The sequence below is a fragment of the Rhopalosiphum maidis genome, chromosome 2 (assembly GCF_003676215.2).
Source record: "Rhopalosiphum maidis isolate BTI-1 chromosome 2, ASM367621v3, whole genome shotgun sequence".
NCBI lineage: Eukaryota > Metazoa > Arthropoda > Insecta > Hemiptera > Aphididae > Rhopalosiphum > Rhopalosiphum maidis.
This window is the reverse complement of record NC_040878.1, coordinates 7,162,351-7,187,168: the sequence shown is the minus strand read 5'-3', so window position 1 is coordinate 7,187,168 and position 24,818 is coordinate 7,162,351. Positions and strand designations below refer to the sequence as shown.

General features: G+C 25.8%; 5 protein-coding genes across 5 annotated transcripts; 4 read left to right on the top strand and 1 right to left on the bottom strand.

Annotated features, from left to right (window-relative positions):
- Positions 1-765: 765 nt before the first annotated feature.
- LOC113555276 lies at positions 766-3,324 on the bottom strand. Its single transcript, XM_026959697.1, has 4 exons — positions 2,924-3,324; positions 1,964-2,170; positions 1,500-1,889; positions 766-1,081 (listed from the first exon to the last, which is right to left on the bottom strand). Exons 1-4 carry the CDS (start codon positions 3,322-3,324, stop codon positions 766-768), a joined length of 1,314 nt encoding a protein of 437 aa, XP_026815498.1.
- A 4,965-nt stretch (positions 3,325-8,289) lies between these two features.
- On the top strand, positions 8,290-12,134 carry LOC113555273. Its single transcript, XM_026959691.1, has 6 exons — positions 8,290-8,436; positions 8,701-8,847; positions 9,026-9,187; positions 11,168-11,317; positions 11,450-11,611; positions 11,946-12,134. The coding sequence occupies exons 1-6, from the start codon at positions 8,368-8,370 to the stop codon at positions 12,132-12,134; spliced, it is 879 nt and encodes a 292-aa protein (XP_026815492.1). The 5' UTR covers positions 8,290-8,367.
- Positions 12,135-14,463: 2,329 nt separating this feature from the next.
- On the top strand, positions 14,464-15,914 carry LOC113555272. Its single transcript, XM_026959690.1, has 4 exons — positions 14,464-14,574; positions 14,994-15,143; positions 15,243-15,404; positions 15,726-15,914. Exons 1-4 carry the CDS (start codon positions 14,503-14,505, stop codon positions 15,912-15,914), a joined length of 573 nt encoding a protein of 190 aa, XP_026815491.1. The 5' UTR covers positions 14,464-14,502.
- Positions 15,915-18,481: 2,567 nt separating this feature from the next.
- On the top strand, positions 18,482-20,185 carry LOC113555266. Its single transcript, XM_026959675.1, has 4 exons — positions 18,482-18,487; positions 19,162-19,311; positions 19,493-19,654; positions 19,997-20,185. Exons 1-4 carry the CDS (start codon positions 18,482-18,484, stop codon positions 20,183-20,185), a joined length of 507 nt encoding a protein of 168 aa, XP_026815476.1.
- Positions 20,186-22,545: 2,360 nt separating this feature from the next.
- On the top strand, positions 22,546-24,026 carry LOC113554746 (the record flags this gene model as incomplete). The annotated part of the gene is made up of 4 exons (XM_026958713.1): positions 22,546-22,667; positions 23,075-23,224; positions 23,369-23,530; positions 23,862-24,026. Coding segments are annotated over exons 1-4 (528 nt in total), but the record flags the coding sequence as incomplete, so codon positions are not given.
- Positions 24,027-24,818: the final 792 nt, after the last annotated feature.

The following is a 24,818-nucleotide window of genomic DNA, read 5'->3' as shown; positions in this document are numbered from 1 at the left end:
CGACACGTGTTGTGTTATTATATACATCGATCGGATGGAACGGACACATCCTATTTTCGTCCTATATCCAATTACAATCGAACCGACTCCGGTCATTATGGTAGTATATACATTTGCACGAAAATAACTATAAACGCATATTGTACACGTCATGTCCGCTAAATTGTATATACTAAAACGACGCGAGCGCGGAGCACGATCTGCACGTAATAATCCGAATAAGTTATTTTTCCGCCACGGCTAATACTATATATAAAATACAATAAATCAATGTAATAGTGACATTATTAACACGATTGAGTACTATAACTATTGGGGTGTGTATGGAGAAGTGTTCGATTTGTAGCGAAGGTATGCGTTTCGAGAGTAAGACGTTTGAAAATGACTGTAAATGCCCCGAAACGCCGTGTAAAAGAGCTGCATAATATGATTTTAGAAGATACAATAATAGATTGAACGTGAACTGGGGGGGTTCTCAAAGCTCTTATAAGTAGGACAAATTAAAAATTGTGAAAGACACTTTTAAAAAGGCGAACAATCGACTGGAATGGAGAATTTGTGGTGCAGTAGACCTGTAACCTATAATACAGATGGAAAAAAACAGTCGTATTTCAACAATATTATAAATGAAAAGTTATTATCATATTGTTATATCATAATATATTAATATAGTATAGATGGGAATTTATTTTTGTAGAATAGGTACGCGTCCGTCAATTATGGTTTAACTTTATTTCTTCAATTCAGCCCTGTCTAATTATTATGCTAAGACGAGTTAGACGATCCAAGGCTCTCGTTCGAATCCGTGGAGCTATCACGATGGTTTAGATATGAGTTGCCGCAAATCTGTTTATTTACACAAAACCTGATAATATCCTTTAATGTTTCATTGTTCCACAAATCGAGAAAAGTCTTCAACATGTGGTTCGGACAGTTGTATTCGTTGAGGATCATTGTAAAGTATTTAAACGTGAACACATAGACGTTTTCAAATAATTCCAACCAGGATGTTTCACTTAAGCAGCATAGACACTGTTTGACGTGGTGATCCAATAATGACATTCGATCTCGAATTCTACCACTAAATATTTTAATAAAATGTACAGAATTAAATTAACTGATATCAAGCATACGAAAAGTTTCAGTATAAAACGAATATTATAATTATTTATTTAATTAGCGCACATTTTATAAGACTATGCATAATATATATATTAAATACATTTGTTTTCCAATTTTATAATGTTTTTATTGCAAAATTTTATATTCATAAATAAATGGAACAATAATCGAATGTGATGATGCGTATGAAAAAGATGTGATTCACAGCATGATAAATACGATTAATATGTAAAAATTAATAGAATTTAACGTGTAACATTTATTTATCTTATCGTAGACATGTATAGGTATAATACACATAATAATAAATTGTTTACTGCTAAGACCAATTATAAACTATTTTGTTGTACATTTATTAAAGATAAATTAAATCATACCTTAGCAAATCGAAAAGTTCCATTGAAATCCATCGATAAAATATTCGTAACTTTATTATATAGCTGGGAGTCATTTTTTTTCCGTTGACGTCGTAAATTTGATTTACAACACTTTGAACGTCAGAGAAAGGGTTTCCAGTGAATTTATTGACGGCCCCGGGATTCTCAGCCATTAAATCAAATATCCAATTAAACACGTCTTTAATATCTGTATTGTCTGCCAAAGATTCAAAAAATGTTTCATCATCATCCGAAGCGCAATCTACCAAAAACAGCCTAGTGTTCCGCAGCACGGAATTATGAACATATTGAAAAGTTAATGGTTTGTAAATGTCTTCAATTTTGCGAAACATGTACAAAATGTTGTAATCAGTTATGGTATCGTATCCTCTTAAAAACAAAAAAAATATAAACCACAAAATTATAGTTAAAAAACAAAATCTAAATTATTTAAAATCGGTTACAGTAAAAAACCAAAAACGGCAAACGCGACCATGGCGGCATCAAACGGGTGCAGTTCTTTAATTGCGGTCGCAGTCTTATAAGATTCCATCAGACCATTTGGCACTTTAGTTTCATCGACAAATTTTAGTCGCCATACCCGGACCGTTGTCAGTGCGTCCGTAGTGATTGGGCCCCAATCCCATACCTTTTCGTCTCCAAAAACATATCTTTAATTTATAATGTGTTGATTATTATCAGTAGGCAAAACGAAATTTAACATGTTTATATACTTATATACGTCTCAATATAATCTGGTATTTACCATAGATCAAATAAAACGTATTTGTATACCGGTAATGCACTCAACGTGGTACAAATTTTAGTAATCAAGATAATCGGCCTTGATGATTTCTTGTTTTATTCATAACAAATTAATTACAAAAAAACGAATAAGAGTTAATTGTAATCAACAGATACGATTGATTGATATTATTTTAAACCAGTAATTTAACTATTACACTAATGCGGTTGTCTTCAATAACGCAAATAATACATTTGGCAATCCTGCAGTTCTGTGTTGCTGCGTTATTGCGTTAAAACGTGTCAGATTCTGGGCGAATACAGCGTATAGGCATGATGGGTGCTGGCGGTAAAAATGTATTGGAAAAGAGAGGGGGAGATAAAGAATGTCTTAAAATGTAAGCTAGATACAGGTTTAATGTAATTTAAACGTATAAAATATGTAAATGCTAATTCATACATGTATGCACAACTAAATGTATTTTAAAAAGGAAAGTGAAAAAATTAAATATAGAGATTTATAAATAAAAATGTCCGTGATTTGAAAAATAAATACGAATTCGGGAACACTACTAGGGGCTTGGATCAAGGAATAATAGGTGTAAAGAGAAACGCAGGTTTATTTTCCCTGCTCAAATCCGACGTTTGCCGACCACTTACATTTTAGTCATGACTAATACCTGTTGATCTGATGCAACTGATAATGGCACACGAAATTCTGCAGCTCGTGGTATAGCTGAAGTTTTGGCGGAGTCTGGAAACGCCGGTCGGCTTTTTCCAGGTCTCGTGACATCACGTCGTAGAGCCTGTCAAACGCGCGGATCATCAGCGCGTCGAGGTACGTCTCTCCGGTGCTGCCGATCGACGACTCGCTGCAGTCGTCCGCGGTGGCGGTCGACGACGATATCGTGTCGGCGCTGTCACCGTCCGTCGACTCCACTTCGTTGTTTCTGAACCGCCTGAACAGGTCGAACACCAATTGCCCGCAAGTCTTGAGCACCATCGCGTCTAAAAGCTCCGTCTGGTCCTCATCGTTTCGGGTGTCCGAATCGCATCCCGTCACCTCGACGCACTCGTCCATATTTTAATGATTTCCGTTTTAGATATTTTACTTTGGGCACAGCCGACGTCCGATTCGATGGTTCATTCCATAATCGTGTTAGATTATTTATTATTGGCACTCGATCGTTATTGGCAACAGATATTTTTTTATTTACACGACAAGCTTTTGAATTATTATTCGCGTGTCGTTACTCGGTAACGCTGCACACCGCACACCGCACACCGCGCGATTGAACGTGTTATACGTTTGTCAACGCTGTTTATTTTCGGGTATTCCTCGTAGTCGAAAGCCGTTTGCGGGAGCGTTCGTAGATACTAATAGGTTCCTTTAATATTTGGTCTGATGGGTTTTATTCCATTCTACGGCGGACCCGTTGTGACCGAGAGGGATGAGGGACTGGAGTTGTGTGATCGGGTTGTAACAACATCATGTTACATACCACATATGTTTATAATATTATATACATTTAGAGACGATACGATTAACGGTTAACCGATACAATAGCATTATTCACGCATAATTAACTATAAGATCACCAAGACCTATTGATGAATTATATCTACACAAGAATATAATACGTACATCGACACATTTCATTCTAAAAACTCCGTATGATTACATTAACGATTTAAAAATTAGATTACGAATGCAATTTTTTTTAAAGTTTGCAAACTCATGACTATTTTGTTGATGATCAACCTTAAAGTACCAGTCGATCGTTCGAAATGAGATGTTCTGGACTGCCTCGAATCGTCTCCAATCATGTCCGCGAGTCATGTTCCGGGTTGTATGTTCGTCCTGTGTATTGACAGTTTTTGCCCTATAAACAAGTGGCTAATGGCACTTAAGGTCAGGTATATATAATATGGCACAGATTCTTCGGGTCTTGGTGTAAATGTTCGTTGAATGCAAATTTCTAATTTAGTGCAGGTGTGTCGGGTACTAAACAGTAAGCATATATGTTCTATTCGATGTCCGTGTATGTTAGTCTTCACTTTTTTATCGTACCTATACTCATATCATCAAATAAGACTATTTATGTATTCACTAGTAGACTAAAATAATTAAAGAATCTTTTAAAAATAGGTTGATTTTTACTAAAATAATTCAAGGTGAGTGTTTTATACAGATAGTAGAAACAGAATTTTAATGGGAACAAACAGGTACTGGTTTACCGAAAAGTTTTTCCAAATGATTAGAGTTATTTGTTTTAAATATTTAAACGTTGTTTACAGTATAGAATTTTGATCTGACAACAGTTCATTTTATTAATTAATGTCGAAGTATAATTTTACGATAATCATTATATTATTGCTATGTCAAGAAAGTGATTATAATTAGATATCTAAAATATGAGTTGGTTTTCCCCTCGGACACTGTGATATCCACTCTGTCAATGGTATTTATAAATCAAATCGTTATTATATAGATAATAATTATTTGAAATGTAAAGAAACGTATACATTCCATCAAGTAAAATAAAGTTACATGAATATATTTGATTATTTTAGAGATCCAAAAAAGATTAATTTTGTGAATGAGCGTTCAAACTAGATACCGTGGTTAAAAATTATATTATTTACAACAAATCCGGTGGTTTTTGTTCAAAATCACCGAATATGAAGAATTAATTGAAGACATTAATAATTACTTTATTATATTAATATTTTCACGTATTCATGATTTATTCAAAATTTTTTCATTTTTTATAAAAATTAAGAATTATTCTAGAATTATATTCTGATACGGGGTAACAGTTGATTTTATTCTTACAACTTATACAATTTGTAATATAAAACATTTTATACAAGAGTAACATTAATGAACTATTATAAAAAACGGTTACTCGAATAGTACGCCACGTATTTTGTACCATGATTCATGATTCATATTTGTGAAACCAACATTTACCATGTAAATGAATTAATTTTCTTTTTCTATAAGGTAATTTATCGTTTATTTATAAACTTAAAATTGTATTTATTTGATCATAGCATTAAAAGAAAGTTTTGGAAGCTCCTTACTAAAATCTCATCACCCCTAGGTTGCACATCACCACTATTATAGGTACATTAATCATGAATTAGTTTTTATACTCAATAACTGTTTTTAAAATAAATGTTATTTTATAAACATAAATTATTTTTAATTTTATTTCCAGCATAAGCAAAAACATTTTATAATTTAATATAATGTACGAATATCATATTATTGTGTGCAATTTTACCGATGAGATTTGTTCGCGATAAGAATTCTAAATATATTATTATTATTTAACCTATAATAATAATAATTATTATCTGTCATTCGTGCAGGAGTGAAAAACCCGTAACGAGTGCTTTATCATTCAGTCTTTGTAAATAATTATCTGTATTTTTACGTTTACAGATGACCTGTAAAATCATGAAAATTGTGTATAACACGCAACACAATAAATAATACGATTTTGGATATTTTTAGCACAATGTTATTGCAAACGATTTTATACATTTTTTAGTACAATATAAGTAATACCTAACTTCCGGACCCTATAATAGTAATAACATAATTATCTATATAGATGAATGATTAAAAAATGAAATTAATTTCTATAGATTATTCACAATACATTTGTTTTTAGCCTAATAAATTTACAAAATTGCATTAGAAAAAAGCTATTTTATTTTATATTTAGCTTACCTATACGGCTATAATATTACAATAAGCTAATTTAAAAAAAAAAAGAAAAACGTTCATTAATATTCGACATGCTAAGATTCGTTTTTTTATATCTATCCAACTTAATATTATTACTAATTATTATCGGTGTTAAATAAACTTACTTAAAACTATTAGCGCCCCTTGTTGAATTTCAAAATGGGCTGTAATCGATGACGAACGACTATTATGACAGAAATCAATGGGTTCAATAGTCGAATACATTTTTCACCATGAGTATGGCTGTTCATATTTACTATACAACCGTAAAGAATATACGATATTATATTTTTATACTTTGAAAAATACAGAATTTAATTAAATAAAAAAATTATACTAGCGTTCTAATTGATTTATATTTTCTGTAATTATAATATGTTACTTATACTTAATAATTATACTGCTAATGTACATTTTTATTTACGCAAATATTTTAAATTTGTTCTTAGATTAAATAGATTTGGTGCATCGAAAAAATGTAATGTTTATTTATAAGGATCATAAATTCCTGGAAATTGTGTATAAGTAAATAATAATAAATAAATAAAAGTGAACTAGCCTTATATTATCCAGGTTTTAAAGCTTGGAGAATTGATTTCCCACTCATAGGCGGTTGGAGGTCATACCCATTGTACCTACGTAATTTAGTTATCACAGTTTTTATGAAGGCTAGATAACTGTCAACTGATAAACTGCTCATCCATGTCCGATATAATTTTGTTTGGTACGTAATATTTTTAATGATTTATATACGTTGTACAGGAGACGATAACATATAATATTATTATTATTCATACAGAAATATAAGTACACACTAGTTATGAGTATAAATATAGTAGTTACATTATAAATTATTTTAATATATTAGAAAAATAAACTTTGACAAATACTAGAGAAAGCAATTTTTTCATGAAATGAAAACTTCATCAAATAAAATTAAACAGTATAAAAAAATAAAATAAAAAATATTAAACGCTGTTTCTTTTATATACCTTAAAAATATACAAATTGTTAATTTACTATGCTATATTTATATTTTAGACAATTTATAAAAATATATAAATACCAGCAAAATCCGTTACCTGATAATTATCATAAATAATTACTTAATTACTTAACAAGGTATATTATGACAAAAAATAAATTATTTTTTTTTATTTTTTTTAATCAACCATGATCAATTGCATGTATACTCATTGTTTATAAAATTGTGTAACAAATATATATTTTTAAGCTGATAACCCAATTAGATAGTAAAATAAATTTTTACTATAATAGGTACTAAAAAATAAAAATTAATAAGATTGATCTATTGTCTTATAGGTTTTAATTGTTACAAATTAACAAATTAATATGTCCTTAAACTGTTCAATAAGTTTTTGATTAAATCATAAATTTAATTCCAAAAAAAAGTACAAAATTTTAAATTTAAATTAATTAAATACAATCAATACAATATACGAAAAACGATTTTAAGGAAAAGGTGACGATAAGCTTTAAAAATAAATTTGTGGTTATATATTTTTATATTTTTAATTTCAGTATTAAAAAATAAATATTATACGGTAAATATTTAAGCATTTAACCGAGACACAAATATTTTATTAACATATTAATCAAAAAAAAATAGTCAAGTATAGTTCAAAAATGTTTATAATTATCCATATAATGTACAATAACTATTCATTTTTATAACAAAAATAAAAATAAAATTGGTCAAAAATAACATAATAATTTCCGTTTTTTTTTGTAATTTCTATTTAGTTCTTCCATATTATTTCAAAAGATTTTTTTCTAGGATTTTGTTAATGCCTTTAGAGATCATATATTTCTTGCTCTGTACTACCTTCAAAGTTAAACTGAACAGTGTTTTTCTTCCAAAACTTGATGATATGACGGAAAAAACGCATTATTTAAACACTAATACATTCATTATTACTTCATCCAGAAAATAAAATGATAAATGTTGGTACTTTTTTTTAATAAGTTTATCAAATAATCAAAAACTCATTGAACAACAAAATTCTAATGATAAACGGAATTACTCATTATGGGTAATTATATAGATGTATTGTATTCAAAGTAAGGAATACTAATGCTCAGTCATTTCAATGATTTTATCAAACTGATCAATTATTATGATGATGTTATTATTATAATTACTCACATCTAATTTATATTAAATATAACTGACTTCTAATAACGCAAATATTTGGTTAGGTAAATTAATGCCATATAATTTAGTTATGTGCTTGATTTCGTGTAAGCACCGTATCAACACTCATTTAAAATAAAAAGTTTAAACAAGCTATACTTTAATCGTAAACATACTGGCGACAGGCCATCTATCCCAGAGAAATAAAAATGTTTTTCATAAAATTGGTTTTTATTATTTTTATTGGGAAATGCTTTGAAAACGTGATATTTGCAGCTGTAAGTATAATACACAGTTTTTCAAAATTCATATTCCATTCTATTATTTTATTATATTCAATATTACTATACAGAGTGATTCACCGAGCATTCTTAAATAAACTTAAAGACCATATTTACAAATTCTTAAGACTTTTTTATACTACTTAAAGAGTATTAGAATTTGAATGAATTGTTTATAAAATTAAAAAAATGTGGGTGAGCATGTTTGGTGAATCACTCTGTATAAGAATAAATACTTTTACATGACTGTAATAATTTTAGTACAATCCAATGCTAACTTATACGATACGATTTCAAAAATTGTATTTTCAACCCAATTTCACTGGAAATTATACAATCAACAAATACAGAGAAAAGGAATTCGTTAATGGATATATTGCACTTGACTCGCCAGTACCATTAGAAAAGGTGGGCAAATAATACTATTTAATAGGTACCTATAATAACAAATAGTTCCTTCAATAAAAGACTTCAGAATATTATAGCGTTTACTTAATATTTAATATGTTATATTTTATTAAGAATCCGCATATTATGCTTATGCTAGCATACATTTTAGCATACATGTGTGTAAATATTTTTAAAGCTTGTCGTAGTATTTCAACGTTGTAATCCAGAAGGTGTAAACTGTGAATATTTTCAATCATGGACTTTAAACGATCTTTGCCCTAAATTAAAGGACAAGAATCAAATATGGTCCAGTTGGTACAGAGCATTTGATCCACAACCAAATTGTCCAGTAACAAAAGTAAGAAATATTATTCTTATATAATTTTATTTGTGAGTTTATTTGAATATATCTAATGTACATTTTTTTTAAATTATTTCACATTACCCTATTTAATATATTAATATTGTAGTACATTATTTAAAATCTGGATATAATGAAATATTAGGTATATAATGTGATAACTTGTACACACGAGAAAAGCAAACACCAAATGGTAACACTTTATGATTTGATTAAGCTTGGTAGATTTGGATTATTTAATATTTTAAATCTCTACACCATTTTCTATTCAGCCAGTGAGGTGATTTACCAGGAATGGTGTCAGAGTCTAGAGCAGATATAAGTGGATTTGAGTGATCGGATAGTCTGGAACGGAATCGAGTATACAGAATTTTACTTATTTCTTCTATTGTGTTTATTTTTTAATTTGGTAGTAGATTGGAAGGTATGCATTTTATTTGTATTAATTTTTTTCGTTGCGTCCATTACAATATTAAAATAAATATTAAGAATATTAAGAATGTCAGTATAAATATTATGTTCAACAAAACTTGATTTTTCAGTAATTAAAGGAACGTTGAAAAGATATACTAAACTTCTTACTTATTAGCGTTTTGATTCAGATTATAAAGGAAATCATTAAAATCATAAGTGTACAAAATATTTTGTCGTTAGAAATTCTTAAAATTGTTTTTTTTTTTTTTAATACTAAACTTAAAAATGTAATATGAGATTATTTATAAATTGGTGTTACAGAATTTTTTTAAAATATCTAAAATACAATAAAAAAAATTAGAAGTACTATGAAAGAACTCCGCATCAAGCATTTTAGATTTTTGGATAGGTACGGCGTTTTCGCGTAACATTTGTATGTCTAACTGAGTTACGATGTAATTACCTATCATATTTAATAGGTTATATTGCTGAGTAATAACATAAAAGTAACTTTTATTCATATAATTAACGAATAATACTTTTAAATCGTTTTTCAATGCATTTCTTGTTAAAAAAAACTATAAAGGTTAGAGTAACAAATAATTATAAAGGTATAATAAAATGAAAAATACAAAACTAATATATGTGCAGGGTAGTAAAAAATTTATTTTTTTTTTTAAATAAAATTTTAATTAATTAAATCAGAAATACAGTCTGTTTATAGAGCATAAGCAATTATTTGTTGACAAATTAACATTTGTCGTACATAAATTTGAGAGTATTTTGTATCACATGTAAATAATTCCATGAATAATTGCAGCAAAATATATTTGAAAAACAATAAACGGGAAATCGATACAATATGACAATGTTTGACAAAATAATAGTTATTTGTTCTAAATTTTTTAATATTATTTTTCATGGTCAATTGTCGATCTATTTAAAGAGATAATACGCATTTGAAGTGTATTATGATATTGAAATCAAACTATTTTAAAATCATTTTGACCGTCAAAGATTATTGACAATATTAATCTGTCACAAGAATATACATTAGTACATAGCAAAGTAAGAAAATAATGGCAATATGCATAAAAATTATATTATATTTTATACTTATTGGAGCACTTATCATAAACATCATGTCTGCAAGTATTTTTTTTATTACATATTATGTATAATTAATATTTATTAGAATATAACCAGAATTCGTACTACAAATTGGCACACAATTTCATAATTCATAATATTTTAGCATATTTATTATTGCATCAAAATTAAGGTCAAGTTAATAGTATTAATTGAATATGTATATAAAAAAAAATCACATTTATCATATAATAGAAAAGAAAACAACAAAGATTGACATAATTAAAATTTATAATTTTAACTAACTATTACAAATAAATTACACCGACGGTTTTTTTTTTTTTTAAGTATTTAGTTACTTCAATTATAATGCATCGAATATTAGTACGAATTAGCTGGTGTATCTATAAATTAACATTATGATTCATTGCAATTGATGCTTCTACAAAATGTATGTTTTATAATGATTTTTAGTTCAATCCAATGTTAACATACACTATACGTTTTAAAAAATTCTATGTAACACATAACTTCACTATGGATTATTATTCGTTCGATCAATATAGAGATGCACAATATATAAATGGACAATTTACAATAAATACGAAAGAACTTATAAACAAAGTAAGTAAAAATAAAACCATTGATGACGAGTATATATTTAAATTTCTACTGATCCCTATAAGTAATTGCTGCGTTGATATACTTCAAGTTGTTATGCTTTACATTTATGTCTTGTTTAATCTAATTTTGTAGGTTGACGTAGTTTTCTATCGATGTGACTCAGAAGGAATTAATTGCGAATACTTCCAAAGTTGGACGGTAACTGGTCTTTGTAATAAATTAAAAGAAAAAAATCAAATATGGACCCGATGGTACGATTCGTTTGATCCACCGATGCGTTGTCCATTAGATAAAGTAAGAGACTAGTATATTATAATATTTTATTAAATAGTTATTTTACATTTAATTGTAATGACATAAAAGTTATATTTTATCATTTACAACGGTAAAAATTATATACATTATTTTTGTTAAATGGAAATATTTTTATATTTTAACTCTAAATGTATAGGCTTAAATTATTTATAACATATTATTAATACAAGTAAGTTCTACTTAGCAAAATGTACAGTATTTAAAATGCTAGAACATACACTCACAATTTTAACAAAATAAAATAAATAATATTATTATATACTTAAGTTTCCTAAATCATACAAGTTAAATAGTATTTACTTATTAAATTTAGGGAACGTATACAATGAAAAATGGAACTGTTGATATTAATGCGATACTATTGTGGTATCCTGAAGCAACTGATTACCAATGGAGAGTAGTTCAAAATATGTATGCTGATGATATATTTGTTGGCGGTGTAGTGGTAGAGTTTTCATTTTTTGGTTACAGAAAAAAAATCAACTCTACTGTAAAACTCTAATTTGTTAATAAATTGGTAAATTAAGCTATAAGTAATTAAACATTAACAGATTTATGATATTTATCTAGTACTGTTAAAGTATATAATATATAACATTATATTTTTCAATACATTGACCTTAAAATTATATGAATTAATTATTAAATAATTTGCATTTTATTTATTTAAAAAGTCATTTTTACTGTAATATTTTTTAGTAGTTTAAACTGTCTCATTACGCATTTTTGCTGAAAAATATTATAACGTTTAGAGTAATTAAAATATATATATATTAAAAAATATATGTATCCATATAAGCTCAACAAATTTTACTTAATTATATTTATTTTTTTTAATTTCGCTATATTATTCAAAAAAAATTTTGTATATAACAATGGAACATTGAATTTTAAATACAACACATATTCGTCGACTTAATCGAAAAACAAGATCTTTGTTCAGGTGGAAGTTGTCACACCCCAAAAGTTTGTCAGTGATCACATTTTTGATATTCATTTAAAATTTTATATAATTATTAAAAAAAAAAAAAGTAAAACATCTAATTAGTAAAGTAAGTTAAATTTACTCGTTATAATGAATAATTACTAATCTATATTATCAAAACTCATGTATTTTAAAAATATATTAATATTTTAATATCCTTTATTATATAATATTCGATTTCTTAGATACGAAAATAATTATTATTAAATAACTTTTAGATATTTAAATAAACAATGATTTATCATTGAATTCAAAATTTAACACAATGAGGTAGTTAGATGACTGGCTTGTACTGACTTTTTAAATGAAGAAGTTTACTCAAGACTTACCGGATATACATATTAATATAAGAGAGTGAATTCTATGATTTTTATTTGTTTTTATAACCTGAAAACGAATAATTAATATTATATACGCTTATAGGAGTCTTACATCCTTATTGTTATGAGAATTTAATGTTTGATGTTAATACTACCGACAATAACAAATGCAGTTTATAGTTATTTAATTTCACTTTTAATCTATATTCTTATTTTAAAAATCTGTCCATAATTAATATTAAAAATGAATAATTAAATATGATTTAAGGTACTCAAATATAATAATAGGAAATATTACTGAAAATTTTAAAAATTAGCACTTGTCTCTAGTAAAGACTAAAAATAATGAAGCTTATATCGAAATTATTGGATATTATAATGTTACAGAAATAAATCGGTCATACAACCCACAAGGCGCCCAGATACATTGTACTTAGTTGAGCCATCGATGATACACTCAGTGTCTGTACGTAATTTATATAATATAGGTAAAATAGGTAAAATAGAGAAATATTGAAATATTGTCCAGTCAAAATGGGCTAAGAAAAATTAGTTGTCAACGCGTACTTAGTGGTAAAAGATAGAAACAGAAATCTAATCTTTCATTGCGATTGTGAAATAAAGTTTTTTTTAAATGCAAATTGTTATGGGCGTGCATCCACAATTCTGATTGATGAAAGAAATAAGTTGAGATCCGACAAAGATCATAGTCATGCTCCAGAAACTAATCAAAAGTCTCTAGTAGTATATCATCTAAACATTCTAGACTATCTAGACATCTAGTCTTGTCGGTATTTATTGGTTGTCGGTCGATCGACCATGTCGGTATATTTTATTAGTTATTTTTTTATTGACCCAGAACATACATCATACAACAATAAACAAAATAATATCATGATTTCAACAATTACGATTCCATAATTTTCACGTGTAAAAGACATAGGTGGCTTAATTGAAATTTAATTACAACGGGGTAAATAGACAGGAAACGCTATAATGATTAATTTTGTTCTTTGTAATTTTCCATATTGTACTCGTAATAGTTTTTCATGGTTCCGCGCAGTTCTGCTCGAATGGACGTAAATTTTAAGTATGTACCTATATAATAACAAACTACATTACAGTAATAAATGTGTGTTCTATATACTTTGATAAAAGTAAAACAACAAAAAACTGCATTATAATACATAGCACAAAAATGACAAAAATATTAAGGAATGCGTTTTGTTTTGCGCAATATTTTTTATAGATGTTTGAACTTCAACTTTACTGATAAATATATACCTACATGGATAATTGCGGCAATATGTGTTTACGAAAACTGAATTAACAGGAAATCGGTACAATATGACTATATTTAAAAATAGTAGCAATGTATTCTAAATTGTTTTTATTTTATTTTTCATGGTCAATCGCCGATCTTTTTAAAGAGATAGATAATATGCGTTTGAACTAAACTATAAATATCAAATCACACAATTTTAAAATCATTTTTACCGTCATTAAGTGCAGATAATATTTATCTGTTACAAGAAATTTACTTTCATACATAGAACAAAAGGATAATGATGGCAATATGTTTAAAAATGGCATTATATTTTATTCTTATTGGAGAACTTTTCATAAACACTATGTCTGTAAGTATTTATTATTACGTATATTTTATCATTATTTTTTTAATATATTCGCTAGTAGTACCAATGAAGGCACAATATTATGTTAACTAATAACCTTATGAAAAATTTTATTGTTGAATCAAAATTAACGTAAAATTAGTAGTTTTAATTCAAAATCTAAAAAAATAATACATGTATACAGTAGATATTTGCTAAAAAAGAAAATAACAAATATTTACATAGTTAAAAATTAATTATTTTCCCAAACTATTACAAATTATATAACAACGATGAGGATATGTTATTAGAATAATTTAAGTTACTTCAATTTTATCAGTGCAATGAATAATAGCATGAAATGGCTGGTATATTTGCATAATACTTTCTGGTCTACTTGGATTTATGCTTCTACATAACGTATGTTTTATAATGACTTTTAGTACAATCCAATGTTAACATACGTTATACGTTTTAAAAAATTCTACGTAACACCTAACTTCACTATGGATTATTATTCATTCGATCAATACAAAGATACACAATATATAAATGGACAATTTACAATAAATACAAAAGAACTTATAAACAAAGTAAGTAAAAAAAAAAACCACTGATGATGAGTTAATATTCAAATTTGTCTACTAGTTGTTAAGCTTTACATTTGAATCATGTATAATCTAATTGTGTAGGTTGTCGCAGTTTTCGAACGGTGTGATCCAGATGGAATTAATTGCGAATACTTCCAAAGTTGGACGGTAACTGGTCTTTGTAATAAATTAAAAGAAAAAAATCAAATATGGACCCGATGGTACGATTCGTTTGATCCACCGATGCGTTGTCCGTTAAACAAAGTAAAAAAGCATTATATTGTATTAAATAGTTCTTTAGTATTCGATTGTAATGACAGAGTTATTGTATTATAGTTTTCACAAAAGCAAAAAATATGTCTATTATTTTTGTTTTATGGAAATATTTTCGTATGTATATAAATACATAGGTTTAAATTAACCTAATGTATTATTTTTACATGTAAATTCTACTTGGCAGAATGTAAAATATTTAAAATGCGATAATATGTACTCACAATTTTAACCAAATTAAATAAATAATATTTTTATATACTAAAGTGTCGTAAATCATAAAGTTTAATAGTTATTACTTATTACATTTAGGGAAAGTATACAATGAAAAATGGAACTGGTGATATTGGTCCGATACTATTGTTGTATCCTCAAGCAACCGATTACCAATGGAGAGTAGTTCAAAATATGTATGCCAATGATATATTTGTTGGTAGTGTCTCAGTTGAAATAGTATTCTTTGGTTATAGAAAAAAAATTAAGTCTATTTTAAACCCTTAACTTGTTATTTATACAATTGAGTTATATATAGATAATTAAAAACAAACAAATTTGTACTAATTATCGAATACTATTTAAATACATATTATACAACATTATACTTTTCAATACGTTGATTTCAAAATTATATAAATTCATAATAATACACTTATAATTTACTTTTTGTTTATCTAAAAATATATTTTTATCCTAATACTTTTCAGAAGTTTAAACATTGTCTCATTTCTCATTTTTACTGCAATATAATGCACATTAATGTTTAGAGAAGTTAATACAAAATAATCTCAACAATTATATTTATAAATATATCACAACAATTATTCAACAAATATTATTGAATTAAATTTATTTTTAATTTAGCTTTATTGTTTAAAGTCATTTTTAGTATAGAACGGTGTATTATTGAATTTAAAATTCAACACAGCATAGGTGCCAACTTCATTGAAGACCATGGTCTCTCTTCTTCTAAGTTATTACACCCCTACAAGTCTATCGGTGGTCACATTTTATATTAATTTAACGATTTAATTATAAAATAAATATTATTATTTTTTAAAAAATAAATTAATTGATTTCAATTAATAATTTTTATTAATATAGCCTTCTAACAAAAAGTTATAATTTATTAAAATATATATAGGATACTATTCACTCTTTCACGCTGAGGTGATAGAAATATAATGGTGTATGCATAAATGTAACGATTTTGCTATAATTAGTGATTTTCAGTGTCTTTTTTTTGTAAATACCATCTATGCAATTATTTGAATATGAACTATAAGTTTAAAATGTTAATTTATAAAATGGCATATCATACTTGAATATTATTCAACCTACTCTGCTTAAATAATTATTACTTTTAAGGTAGTAGTAAAAAAAAAAAAAACAGTGAAACAACTAATTGGTAATGTAAGTTAAATTTACTCGTTATAATGAATACTGACTATTTAATCTATATATTATCAAAACTATAATATGTTTCAAAAGTATATTAATACCCTCATATAATTAATTGATTATGCTGAATAAGTAATAGTTATATTATAATATTACTTCAATAAGTTATTTAAAAATATGTTTTTAAAAAAAATTCTTTATTTGTATGAGAATTCATAAAAATCTCTTTACAACAGATTTTGTATGTGGTGAGAAACCACCTGTAACAATAAATCTGTATAATTCATAAAAAAAAAAATTCTACCATTTATAATCAATCGTTTTACCACGTACGTCCGTCATTTGGCAATCATATTTAAAAACACGAAGTTCATAATAAAATATGTTAAATATGTAAAAAATATCACCTAATATTATATTGTAATCACGTAACTTGTATAAGTGCCAATAATGTAGTACATTTGTTTTAAAATATCACCAATTAAAAGTGTATGATTATAAATGTGTATTTAACATACCGGAAAATAATTTATATAAAATGCAAAATTGCTGTTACAAAAGTATATAGATAGTTAACTGGTCGTGTGTTAGCATTTTCTACATTAAGTCGGTTTTCACTTCCCTGAATATAAACATCAATATATATAAGTTTTAGATATTTAAATAAACTATAAAATATCTTTAGAGTTTAAAATTAAAAATTTATAAAAACTCTCAGCTCTAAATTGTTTTTTGTATAAGCGAATCATTGAATTCAAGATTTAACAGAATAAGGTAGCCAGATGACTAACGTGTACTGACTTTGTGAATATTAAGAAGTTTATTCAAAACTTAGCGGATAAACATAGTAGTATGATACTAAAGCAAAGGGACTTCTATGATTTTGATTTTTTTTTTGTTTAACCGGAAAATATTCAACTAAGATTATATAAGCTTATAGGAGTTTTATATTCTTGAGAACCGGGTTTAATGTTTGATATGTGAATACTTCCGAAAAAATATACAGTAGAACTCCGTATATCCGAATGGCTATCAACCGGACGAGAAAAAAGATTTTCAGTTAAATATTATAATAAAACTCTTTGTCTACTGTTACAAATTTTAAATTATGTCAACATACGTACTAATAATAAATGTATTCATATAATTATGTAACTTTTGATATGTCATAATATGTCAATCATCCGGATATTTGCTTTTCCGGACCACCCTCGACATTAATAACTAGTCCGGATAATCAGAGTTCTACTATACATCAAACAACAATAAATAAAATAATATCATAATTGCATCAATCACGCTTACATTTTTTTCACTTATAAAAGAAATAGGTGGTTTAATTGAAATATATTTACAACGGGGTAAGTAAACAGGAAACGCTATAATAATTCATTTGGTTCTTTGTAATTTGCTATATTATATACTCGTAATAGTTTTTCATGGTCCCGCAGCGTTCTGCTCGAATAGACGTACATTTAAAGTACCACTTAAGTATCAAACTACATTAAAGTAATAAATGTGTATTTTATATACTGCCGTAAAAGAAAAGCAGTATTAATTTGCACAACGATAACAATTGCATTAATACATAGCACAGCAAGAAAAAAATGTCAATAATGTTAATGACTGCGTTTTATTTTATTTTTATTGGAGCACATATCATCAATGTTATGTCCGTGAGTATTTTTTGATTTCGAAATATTCAAAATATTTTAGATTACTCCCAGAAGTAGTTCTTGTAATTGACGGATTAACACTATTTCATACTACATATAATCTTAGGAGTTATAGGCTTATATCCTATAAATTTCACATTAATGCATAGTACAGAAAACAGAAAAAAAAATAATGGCAAAATATTTAAAGACGGCATTGTATTTTATTATTACTGGAACACCTGTCATAAATGTTATGTATGTAGGTGTTTATTATTTCTTAAGCTTATAGATAATTTATATTTTTTGATTACTTCCGAAAGTAGTACTTGTGATCGACATACAATACAAGTGTATACCACCTAATTTTATGGCACCTTTATTGTTAAAACAAAATTAACGTTAAGTTAGTAGATTTGTTTGAAAATCAAGAAAAAATAATAAATTTATAAAATAGATATTTGCTAAAAAAGAAAAGAGCAAATATTGACATAATTATAAATTGATAGTTTTTATTATAAATTATATAACAATGATGTTCATATCTTATTAGAATGATTTAGGTAAATTACTTCAATTTGTAAGTCATGTACAATATTAGTAAATAATGCATAAATTAACAATTATATCTATAAAATATTTCTCTGGTCGACAATTAATGCTTATAAAAATGTTTGTTTTATTATAACATTTAGTTCAACCCAATGTTAACATACACTATACGTTTTAAAAAATTCGAGGTAAAACCTAACATCACTGTTGATTATTATTCGATCGAACGATATAAAGATGTACAATATATAAATGGAAAAATTACAATCAATTCGAAAGAACTGATAAACAAAGTATGTAAAAAAAAAAACCATTATTAAGTTTTATTATAATTAATTAAATCTTTTATGTTATGCAGAACAATTTTATTCATTCTAAATATTTTAAGTAATAACAAAAAATATTTAAAAGGGATAGTAATAATAATATTTAAATCAGATAATTATAATTAAATAATTTTATCTGAATGTTAAGGTTACTGCAACATTTTATCGTTGTGATCAAGAGGGTATTAACTGTGAATACTTCCAATCGTGGACATTAACAGGTATTTGTAATAAATTAAAGCAAAAGAATCAAGTATGGTCTCGATGGTACGATTCGTATGATCCACCGATGCATTGTCCTATAGATAAAGTAAGGAAGTAATATTATATTATATCAAATAGTTACTTTGCATTTAATATTAATAACAGAACATAGAAATATTGTGTTATAATCTTCACAATGATAAAATATACATGTATTATTTTTTGTAATGTTATGTGGATATATTTGTTTATTTTAAATTATAAATACACAGATTTAAATTATTTATAAAACATTATTATTACAAGTAAATTCTACTTAGTAGAATGTACAGTATTTAAAATGCTAGAACATAAACTTATGATTTTAACTATATAAAATAAATAATATTATAATATACTTCAGTTTCCTAATTCATAAATTTTAATAGTAATTACTTTTTAAATTTAGGTACATTATAAAATGATAAATGGAACTATTGATATTGGTCCGGTACTATTGTGGTATCCACAAGCAACTGATTACCAATGGAGAGTAGTTCAAGATATGTATGCGGATGATATATTTGTTGGTAGTTACACGATTGAATTATTAATTTTTGGCTACAGAAAAAAAATTAAATCTATTTTAAAACTATAATTTGTTATTTATTCAACTGAGCAATAGATAAATAAATATATAGAAAATAGTACTATTCACCTAACACTAAATACATATAATATATCATTTAACATTATAACTATCAATACGTTGAACTCAAAAATATACAATATTCTTTATTAAATATGTTGTATTTTATTTATTTAAAAAGACATTTTTATTCTAATATTTTTCAACATCAAATATTATCTCTTTTTGCACTTTTGCTGCAATGAAAATGATGTTCAAACCAAATAATCTCAAAAATTATATTTATAAATATGTAACAATAATTATTTAACAATTATTATTTTATGACAATTTTGAAACATTTATCCTTATTGTTCAAAATCAGTTTTTGTATACTACGATTTATCATTGAATTTAAAATTCAACAAACAGCTACAGACTTAATAGAAGACTAGGAAATTTCTTCAGATGGAAGTTAAACAGTGGTCACATTTGATACTAATTTAAAATTGAATTATGAATTAAAATATTTTTATTTATTTATTACTTGGATTTTTATCACATAAGGCTGGATTAAATGATTACCACAACATAATTATGGAGACAAATCATATTGACGTTGTTATAAATATATCGAAAAGACAAGAACCGATAGAACTAGTACACGAAAAATAATTTAATACCCAAATAATTATAATTTCATTTGATGTAACACGAACAAATTGTGTAAGCAATAATAATCTTTGAGATGATGACGAATATAATGGTAATTTCAATATAATGGTTCAAATTAGCTCTAGACACAAATCATTAAGATCTTAGAATACCTGATATTTAGACTTATATTTGCAAAATTAGTTTGATGATATCCTAAGTAATGAAGCAAGAATAATATTTGTGAAAGAATTCAGTCATAGCTGATATAGACCTCGTGATGATCAATTAGAAGTTTGTTTGCGTTAAAAAAAAAAGGTTTTTAAAAATAACAAGGTGAAAGAGTAGACAAAACTACACTGGAAACAGCTAGAACCTTATTGAAATTTTAACTACAAACAATTTTGGTTCAAATGATAATTTGATATTTTTCAGTCATGCGATTTCGCCAGTATCATGTATGGTCAGTTTAAAAATAGACAAAAAAATTTTGTGTATAAAATTGTTGTAAGTATAAAATTTTTACACAGTGGATGGAAATAAAACAAAGAATTTTATTATCATAATAAAGTATTTTTACTACTAAAAATTAAAATGAACATGTTATAAGTATTTATTTTACCTAATCCAAAATACCTACTGTAATGTGATAAGTGTTGACCAATATAAAATATTTTAATTTCACTAATTACTTATTGTACGCATGAAAAACTATAAATCTTTAGTATGTTTACCTATATAGTATGAAATGTATGTTAAATTTTAATAAAAAATAATATTAATAATACGAGGAAATCAAATGATATTGTTTTTAGAGTTAGCAAATTAATGAATCAAGCCCCCCACAACCCCACCATTAAGATTTGTCATTCAGGACAGTCCTATTCATATCAAAATTTACTAAAACCCTATTAGGTACCATTGTATAATAATATAGCATATCATCTTCCATGGTTCATTAGAATCCCAATGAAGATGTGAATGTGGTAATATAACAATTATATAGTGTTTTATTTTGTAACAACTAACACAATTAATGCACTATACTAGAAAAAAAGTGTTATTTTTTGATAAAAACTTTGATCTACTTGGTAATTCACTGTAATTCCAATATTTTTTTTTTTGTAAAGGATATTAACTAAGTTTAACTTTTCACGAAATAAGATATTCACGCAGACAATATTAAATTTTCTTATATTCTTATCATTTTGAAAACCAAATATCATAGATACTTGGGATTATTACTAACATTTTTCATTCACTCAAAAAATTAAATAATGATTTAAAGTTTTTCTTGGACATGACTCATTTTACAACTAAAAAATTTAGAAATAGGTACACCAAACAATAATTTGTTTTTATATTACATTAAAATTTCAGAAAATAATAAAAGTAAAATATTAGTGTTTATTGGTATGCAATTCAAATTCTTGTAATAATATTACTAATTTTATCAACGTTTTATTTATGGTACATACATTTTAGAATATTTTGTATCGCATGTAATTAAGTAATTGTGGATAATTGCAGCAGAATATGTTTAAAAAAAAACCGTATTTACAGATATTGGTATAATATGACAATGCTTCACAAAATAATAGTTATTAATTCTAAATTTTTCATGGCCAATACCCGATCTGTTTAGACAGATAATATGCGATTGAAGTTAATTAAAATATTTGAATCAAACTATTTTAAATTCATTTTTACTGTCATAAAATATAGACACTATATTAATCCGTTACAAGGAAATACATAAATACATAGCACAGTAGTCAACAATAAAATAATCATCAAATATTTAAAGATGATGATATATTTTATTATAACTGGAGCACTTGTCGTACATGTTATGTCTGTAAGTATTTATTATTTCGTAAAACTAGGTGTAGCTTACATTTTTTTAGAATAATTCCGGAAGTAGTTCTTGCAATCGACATACATACAAATTAATTTATCATAATCTTATGGCACATTTATTGTTGAATCAAAATTAACGTCGATTAAGTAGGTTAATACATTTATACAGTTGATACTTGATAAAAAAAATAAAAGAACTAATAAAAATATAATTATTGATTGATATTTATACATAACTATTACAAAATTTATTACAATGATGTTATTGTAAATCTTATAAGAAACATTTAAGTTAGTAGATTTTAAAGCCTAGTACAATATAAAAATAAAAATTATGAACTATGAATAAGCATAAATCACAATTGATGATTATACAAAATATATGTTTTTTTTTAAAATTTTTAGTTCAATCCATTGTTAACATACACTATACGTTTTAAAAAACTATATGCAAGACCTAACATAACTATAAATTATTATTCGATCGATCAATATAAAGATGCACAATTCATAAATGGAAAATTAACAATAAATACGAAAGAATCTATAAACAAAGTGAGTAAAAATAAAATCATTGACGATGAATATTTTATATTTAAATTTCTACTACTGCTTGTTAATATTATTGACGCAATAGTATACTTCTAAGTTCTAGTTGTTTTGCTATACATTTAAATCGTGTATAATCTCTTTTTACAGGTTGTTGGAGTTTTCTATCGTTGTGATCCTGATGGCATTAACTGTGAATACTTTCAAACTTGGAAATTAACAGATATCTGTCCTAAATTAAAGGACAAGCATCAAATTTGGTCCCGTTGGTATGGTTCGTTTGATCCACCGATGCAATGTCCAATAGATAAAGTAAGAAAGTAATAAATTATATTAAATAGTTATTTTGCATTTGATTATAATAACGAAAATATTGTATTATGATACTCACAAAGGTAAAAAAATTTTTTGTTCAGACGAAATATTGTTGTATATTTAATTAAAAATACGTAGGATTTCAATTGTTTACAACACATTAGAATAATAAGTAAATTATGCGTAGCAGAATACCAGAATTTATCTCAGTATTTAAAATGCAAACATAGATACACTAACAATTTTAAATATATAAAATAAATAATTTTATAATATACTTATGTTTCCTAATTCGTAAAGTTTAATAGTAATTATTTATTAAATGTAGGGACAATATAAAATTATAAATGGAACTGGTGATATTAGTCCGATACTATTGTGGTATCCTGAAGCAACTGATTACCAATGGAGATTAGTTCAAAATACGTATGCTGATGATGTATTTATTGGTAGCCTCGTGATTGAAGGATCATTTTTTGGTTACAGAAAAAAAATTAAATCTTTTTTAAAACCATAATATTTTATTTATTCAATTAAGCTATAGTTAATTAAATATAAACAAATTAGTACTATTTATCAAACACTATATTGTACTCGTATATATGTATATTATTCAACATAATATTTTTCAATACATTGAGCTCAAATTATACAAAATTTCGTATTATATGTTTTGTATTTTATATTTTATCTAAAAATAAATTATTTCTCTAATATTTTTCAGAAGTTTAAACATTTTATTTTTGGCTGCACTTATTATTGTATAATGTTTAGAGTAGTTTATACAAAATAATCTCAACAATTATATTTTTTTTAAAGTAGCATTATCGTTCAAAATCATTTTTTTTCATACGAAGATGGCTTTAATATTCAACATATAGGTGCCAACTTAGTCGAAGAACATAATCTAGGACTATACATTGGATCCGGAATACATTTTTTTTCATCACACTAATCTGATTTAAATTATTACCGAAATTTAATCAAAAAATCAAATAATATTTACGTAGTTACTATCATCACAAAAAGACAAGCTTTGATCAAATCAGTTCACAAACAATAATTTAATATTAAAATAATTATAATTGTATTTGATTTAACACGAACATAATATTAAAATTACCTTTTCTCGGAAATGGTGACAAATCAAGTGGTAACTTTAATTAAATGGTTCAATTTTTTTATGTCTAGGCACAATACACCTTATTGAGCTGTTAAATAAGTGAAAAATAATTAAGATCTTGGAGAAACAAATACATAAACTCACGATTAAAAAATTAGTTTA